The 7120-nt window shown below is 31.6% G+C and overlaps 1 protein-coding gene across 18 annotated transcripts; it reads left to right on the top strand.

The window, feature by feature from the left end:
• Positions 1–232: 232 nt before the first annotated feature.
• Positions 233–5248, top strand: LOC112776255 (delta-1-pyrroline-5-carboxylate synthase A). Of its 18 annotated transcripts, none has more exons than XM_072227266.1 (12): positions 233–1138; positions 1615–1716; positions 1907–2065; positions 2173–2235; positions 2342–2433; positions 2508–2557; positions 3164–3230; positions 3307–3439; positions 3873–3928; positions 4023–4241; positions 4319–4518; positions 4675–5248. In XM_072227266.1, the coding sequence occupies exons 2-5, from the start codon at positions 1705–1707 to the stop codon at positions 2378–2380; spliced, it is 273 nt and encodes a 90-aa protein (XP_072083367.1). In that variant the 5' UTR covers positions 233–1138; positions 1615–1704; the 3' UTR covers positions 2381–2433; positions 2508–2557; positions 3164–3230; positions 3307–3439; positions 3873–3928; positions 4023–4241; positions 4319–4518; positions 4675–5248. The 18 variants fall into 18 exon arrangements, 17 of the variants coding, with proteins under 17 accessions (XP_072083367.1, XP_072083364.1, XP_072083366.1 ...); XR_011877335.1 differs by lacking the exon at positions 2173–2235 and having other exon boundaries at positions 391–681; positions 1012–1138; XM_072227264.1 differs by having other exon boundaries at positions 391–681; positions 1012–1138; positions 3311–3439; positions 3873–4241.
• Positions 5249–7120: the final 1872 nt, after the last annotated feature.

Genomic DNA, 7120 nt, shown 5'->3' with positions numbered 1-7120 from the left:
AACTTTTAATATATTCTCTATATTTAAAATATTGAAAAATTCGTTCTTCTAATAAGATTTTTCAATATTTTTAATATATTTCCTAACCCCCTGCTTGTCTCCTTAGGTTGGTAGTTGACCGTAGATTTCCGATGGATGGCTATAAGTCAATTAAGAATAAAATGAAATAAAAATCAAATAAAAAAAACTGTGCTTCATACATTATTTAGTTATTTACTAATGTTCGCACTACAAGAAAAAAGGTTTTTAGCGACAAATTTTTAGTGGCAATAATATCATTGCCATAATTTCTCTCCTTAAAACAATATTTTAGCGGCAATTGTACATTTGTCATTAATACTATAGCTTCTAATGGCCATTTAAACTATTGCCACTAAAAGAAATACTAAAATTTAAAAACTAACAAAAGCAACTGCCCCTAAAACTGTGAAACATCTCCCTCTCTCAGTGCCTGATTGTTTACTCTCACTCAAACTACTCTCTTAGTGCCTCATTCTCTATGGGCTTTGAGAACCATGCACTGATCTCGTTCTTTTTTCTGGATCTTGCTCTCACATCTCCATCATTCCATCTTCTTCATCGCTCGAATCTCTTCTCATTTTTCATCTCAGTCTTAATCATGATTTGAATCTTTTTCTCGTACAAGTTTGTGCTGATTTCGATTGAAATCTAAATGGCTAGGTTCCTTAATCTCCCTCTTAATTATGTTCTTGTACTCTTAATTTGTGTTCTACTGCAATCTTTTTTCATATCTTATCAATTTGTGATTTTATCTGAGTTAATTGTTCTTCTAGATTGGATTCTGCTTTTCTTAGTTCCCTATCGCATGCGCTTATTGTAGGTTAAACCCGTAATTCAGTGATTTAGAAATTTGTTATCAAAATTTTAGGGTTTTCTTCTCTCAATGATTCAACAATGCTTTATCAGTTTCTGATTCCAGTACTTTGTTTTTTTTTTCAACTTTATCACTTTTCCCTGCGATTTTCCAAACTTCCTTCGAATTCATCGCAGTCGTGGTATCCGCCATCAGTGATGAGCACACCAAGCTCATCAAAGCCTGCCACATCTTCCGGTCATTTCCTCTGATATCTTTTCTGAGTGACAGATCACTGTACATGAGCACCAAGAACAATTCAAGGTATGCTAGAATTATGAATTAATTGTTCTTACATTTAATTTTGTGTCTCCCTTATATATATGTTGCTGCGTGAATTTGGACAATGAGGATTGTGTTTGGTGAATTGTTCAAAATTTGGACCAATTTGTGCTTCGCTCCCCTGAATTTTGAAGATAGATATACACTAAGCTTTTTTTACTTCACTAACTTAAACCTCTTCACAATTTTAACTTATAGTTTGATGTATGATTTCTACAGGTCTCATTTTCATATCATTAGTGATTGATAACAGTGAAGAAAATGCACCAGCAAGATTGAGTTTCAATAAATTACTCAAGTTTCTTTATTAGCACAATCTGAGCATGCTTCTAATTGTTTAGTTAGGGTTTGACCTCAATGAGATTTAAGGGATTTTATGTTTAGATGAGGTTGAGTTTAAGAGAGCAAGCAAGAAAATCTTAACCCTAAAATAACCGATTGAATTAATTATTATGCAGTTTTTCAGATCTTGAAAAGCCACAAGGTGAATTCGATGGAAAAGCATGTGCAGCCATTGAGCAAGTAGTCTTATTTCTCTCTATGATACCATGTTCCTCCAGGTGCTTAAGCATTTGAACCTATAATATAGATTCCTAATATCTTTATATCTATAACCATCACTCTTTGGTATATCCTTATGCATATTCAAGAATGTATTAACTAGTGTTTCTTTGATTAATCTCATATAATATAATTTTTTCCTTAGTTATTGATTATTGATGCTGATATATTATGATTTGGTTGGTGCAGCTTGATGTGACTTCATCCCAACTTCTTGTGAATGGCTTCTTTAGGGATGCATGTTTCAAAAAACAACTTTCAGACACTGTGCACTCACTATTGGATTTAAGAGTTATCCCCATTTTCAATGAAAATGATGCTGTTAGTACTAGGAAGGCACCATATGAGGTATCTTGATTTTCCTTATCACCTTTTATCTATTCTTTTCTTTACTTCTATTAATTTTAAAAGTTCTATTAGTACTTCATATGTTATATTTCCAATTTTTTTTGTAGACACTCACAGATCCAATTAGGAAAACATATACTACTTGTAGCGAATGCTCTATAGAATTTGAGGTGGATGGACAATACAAGTTAAACTAGAACTTGTAGTATATGATTTGAATATTTTCCCGTGCTTTACTATTTGTGAATGACTTATATATGGTTTGCTTTGACGTAGGCAATGATTCTTCCTGCTTCCAGATTAGTTGCTCTATAGAATTTGAATATTTCAGCTTATTCCTAGATGTTCGTACAGTGGCAAAAGTTCAAGTATGGATCTTTATTATATTCCATCATATTATTCCTTTTTCAGATATCTTGAACTAACAAGATTCTTATTTCAGGTGTTAGGTTCTAATTATCTTAGTGTGTTACTTGAGGCTATTGATATAAGGTAACAAAATTTCTTTTCCAAGATGGTGAGCCTAATAATGTTGTTGATGATAGAGATTTACATACTATTCTCAACTATTAATTATTCTTCTTGTGTTGAAGCTTTTAAGCTGAATATGAGTAATAAACTGCTAAGCACAAAATGCTTTGGGATATTTTTTAATGTAAAATTGTAAATTAGCTTGCCGTTTGATTCATCTCATCTTTTTAATACATGTTTGTTACTTCTAATTGGGTTGATCTTTCTTTTCAGGGCACCAAAATTAACAATATAATTGAATTATGTGTTTCTTAATTTTTCATATATATTCCTGACATTAGGATATAATATTATAATCTTTAATTACCTAATTTATTTATTTTGAAATGAATTCAATTTAATTACCTAATTTATTTATTTTGATCGGTGGCTACAGTTTGTTTCTATTATAATTATAATTTGTTCTTGTTGGTCTTGTTGTAAGTTTGAATTAAATTTGTTCTTTCTTAGGTTATGGCTACAGTTTGTTTCTATTATAATTATAATTTGATCCTTGTTTTTGGTACATTTTTATTATTATTTATCTTGAACATAACATTAGGTATTTGATTTTGATGTCTTTTGCAGACTAGTGGATCATTATATGGTGCTTTAATTGGTTCTGTTTTGGCCTTCAATGTTGCTGACTTCCTAGGTAATTATCCCTCTAACTGGTTATCATTTTATATATCCCCTTTTCTGGGAAAGTTTATGACAAACTTCAATTTTAGGTAGAGCCGTAGAAGAAGGGAGCTGATTTCAGCGGCATTGTTATATCTTGTCAGAGCACTCGTAACAGCACTAGCTCCAAATCTTCCTATATTGGTGATAGGGAGATTTGTTTATGGTATAGGAATTGGATTGGTATGTTCTTTTTTACCAAACTGATACATCTAAGTTTATATCTATTAATTTCTGCTTTATCAGGATAGAAAAACCATCTAGGCAATTTGAGGTGTAGGATTTACTATTGTCATATACAAAAGTAAATGATCTTTGGGCCTGCACCAGCACCTAATGCCTTAGAAGGGTGTATGACCAAATGGGTAGAGAATATAATTTACTGAATTCGTTGGAAGAATATACTCTCGAAAAAACTATATCTATAAGACACATTGCTTATAACTTAGCTTCAATACTTGCTTTAGGATAGAGTTCTTTATAGTACTTGGGATGGTGGTAAGTTGTAGAACTTTCAATACTCCTACTATTATGGCTTCCTGAGTAATAATAATCTATCAAAACCTTTCTATACTTAATTGGTAATATAGAAAATGGTCAAATATCATTTGTGCAGGCAGGTTATGGAATCGGTAGCCTTCTGGTAGACACGGTAGCTGGGTGGCGCTATATGTATGGAGTTAGTAGTCCTTTGGCAGTAATAATGGGAATTGGAATGTGTTGGCTCCCAGCTTCTCCTAGATGGCTAATTTTATGTGCTATACAGGGAAAAGGGGATGGAGAGAATTTGAAAAGCACCGCAATTCATTGTCTGAGCCGTCTTCGAGGTCAAGCTGTTGAGGACTCAGCTCATCGGTAAGTCGATGAAATTCTGGCTGAGCTTGCTTATGTAGGTGAAGAAAAAGAGGTTACTTTTGGAGAAATGTTCAGAGGAAAATGCTTGAAAGCCCTTACCATTGGTGCAAGATTGGTCTTGTTTCAACAGGTATAGCAACTGCTCAAATAAAATAGTAAAAGTCATCATTAGCAATTTTCTTATAAGCATTTACATGCCTTTTCCAGGAGGTGACATGCAATACCATAAAATGTTATTGCAATGTCATTTGCGCCAAGGGATTCTCATGAAGCACAAGTACAGTTTGCTCTTGAAAGAGGTGTACCTGCTGTCATTGGTGTTCTTAGAACCATAAAAACACCTTATCCTTCTGCGGCCTTCGACATGGCTCATTGTTCTTGTTGCTTAATTCCTTGGGGAGCAAATGGTGAGAATTTTGCATTCAGAAAGATTACTCTGAAATATTTGCTGTAACTTAGGCAGGACAATAATTTTTGGGTTCTTAACTTCTTATTCTGTTTGATCTGGTTTTTTTATACCCTATTTATGATAACAATCGTAATTTTGCATTATTCATTTGCAGATGGAATTTATATGATTGAAGTAGACCGAGCTCTAAGACCTGGTGGTTATTAGGTGCTTTTGGGACCTCCAATAAACTGGAAGGCAAGTTATAGAAACTGGCAGAGACCTAAGGAGGAACTCGAGGAAGACCAAAGAAAGATTGAAGAGGTTGCTAAGTTCCTTTGCTGGGAGAAGAAGTCAGAGGAGGCTGAAATTTCCATTTGGCAAAAAACTATGGACACCGAATCATGCCGTAGCAGACAAGAAGAATCTAGCGTGAACTTTTATGAAACAACCAATGTTAATGATGTCTGGTAAGAATCTTCCTATTTAAACAATTTGTATATTTTAGCAGTGTATTATTATTATTGCCATTGTTTCTTTCTATAAGCCATGTGCAAGGATGTAGACATTTGCATTATGCATTGAGCTAAAGATATTTGGGAGAATAATAGTGATATTTTCATGTATAATTCTAAAAAATGCTTTTCCAGTTTCCAAAGTATCTTGATAGTTACGAGGATGTTCTCTTAACCATAGTGACCTTGGATTGAAACTGGCAATAAGAAGCAGATGAAAACATCTTTGAAGTATCTGTGACTGCTTATTTTCCTTGTCATCTTTCCAATTTATCATTGTTTTATGTCATATGAACCCTTTCAATAGTCAGTCCATAATATTATTGTCAAAATCATTCTTTGATATGATTTCAAGTCTCTGTTTGGTTTTGATCCTTCATCTGTGCTAGGCTGTGCTAGGCTCTATTTGTTTTCTTTTGATCATTAACTATGTGCTAATCATTGATGTAACATAGATTTATAGTATTTATGTTGTTTAAATTTGTATTATGCTTTATTACTTTTCAAGAGAACTTTGTGTATATTTAATTGAATTTAATGAAATATTTTATTTTGTAGTAATTAATTTTAGTATATTTATATTATGTATAATAATAATAATTAATGATAAAAATGATTTGAAATTTTAGAAAAATGATAGGTGGTTATTTCTAAAAGAGTGAGTATAATTAAAAAAAATCTTAAGATTTTAGCGGCAATAGTAATGGCAACTAAAAGTGAATAATATTACAATTTTAGAATTATTTTTAGTGGCCATATATAATGCCGGTAAAATGGGTTTTGGCGGCAATAGTAATAGCCATTAAAAGTGAATAATATTGCAATATTAGAATTGCTTTTGGTGGCCATATAAATTGCCAAAAAAATGGCCACTAAAAATTATATACTTTTTGCGGCCATTAAAAAGGTCTTTACCGGCAAATGTTATAATTGCCACTAAAACCTTTTAGCGGCAAAGCATAAGACGGCTAATGTCTAATTGCCGGTAAATGTATTAGCGGCTATTTTTATTGCCGCTAAAAGTAAAATAAATGGCAGCTAAAAGTGATGTTTCTTGTAGTGTCGTTGACTATATTATGTTAAGAAAAATTAATAGGTCTTCATCCATTATTCATTTTCTATATGGTTAAGGGTATACGAATAAGTCTTTAAAATGCGTTTGGTTAGAAATTAGTAAGAATACTTATAGTTAGAAGTAAGTTTGACTGAACCATTAACAAACCAATAAACATCCTTTCAAAAAGGATTTCTTAGTTAAATTTGAGTTTAAAAATTGAGCTCATATATTAACGAAAAGGATTTGAATTTGAATATAATTTCAGTCTACTAGTTTGTGGAATCAATTATGTTGATTTAAGATTGATTACTGTTTTAAGATGACAAACATAATTTATTGAGTTATTAAAATATGTCTAAAATAGTTTGTGTGTTTAATATGTGTGATAAGAATTTTCATGACATCACAATGAATTTCGCTGAAAAACAAAAATGATTTGAATTGCGGATAAAATATTTATTTATAAAATTTATAAAGATGTTATGTTTTGTTAGCACGAATTTCAATTTATAAAAAAATTCGATCAAAAGTTATAGGGGGTCGAAAGTGTGGCATAGATGGTTAGATGTAGAAAAATCTTTTTTTATTATAAGTCGAAGGTTTAATAATGTGAAGGGTCAAGAAAACGGGATCCAAACCAAAAAAACACCACGTTATAAATATGGACACGTCAGAATGTGGGGATTTTTAAGGATAAAGTGAAATAAAACGTGGAGAATCACCATGAGGGTCCATTAACGCATTGTTTGGTTTAAAGGAAATTGAGTGCAAAGAAATTTAAAGGATGGAAAATGGATAGAAAATGAACTTTTTTTCTGTTTGTATTAGGATAGAAAATTGGAAGGAAAACAAAAAAGTGGTACGGAAGTCATCTAATACTTTTTTCATCGGACATGAGATGAAAATTGAGAGAAAAGTATAAACATTGGTAAAAATATAAATTTACTCTTCTTATAAACAATGATAAAAATACATTGGTATATTATAATATTATTATTTATATAATATAAGAAAGGATATTAATGTAATTTCACTTAGTTATAATTTTT

Source organism: Arachis hypogaea, chromosome 19 (genome assembly GCF_003086295.3).
Source record: "Arachis hypogaea cultivar Tifrunner chromosome 19, arahy.Tifrunner.gnm2.J5K5, whole genome shotgun sequence".
NCBI classification, from domain to species: Eukaryota; Viridiplantae; Streptophyta; class Magnoliopsida; order Fabales; family Fabaceae; genus Arachis; species Arachis hypogaea.
The sequence above is the reverse complement of the archived record's forward strand: the minus strand, read 5'-3'. Positions and strand labels throughout refer to the sequence as shown.

Coding starts and splice junctions, on each gene's coding strand:
- LOC112776255 (XM_072227263.1), top strand. Junction 2,066..2,172: donor CTAGGAAGGCACCATATGAG/GTATCTTGATTT, acceptor TTTTTTTTGTAG/ACACTCACAGATCCAATTAG. Junction 2,236..2,341: donor AATGCTCTATAGAATTTGAG/GTGGATGGACAA, acceptor GCTTTGACGTAG/GCAATGATTCTTCCTGCTTC.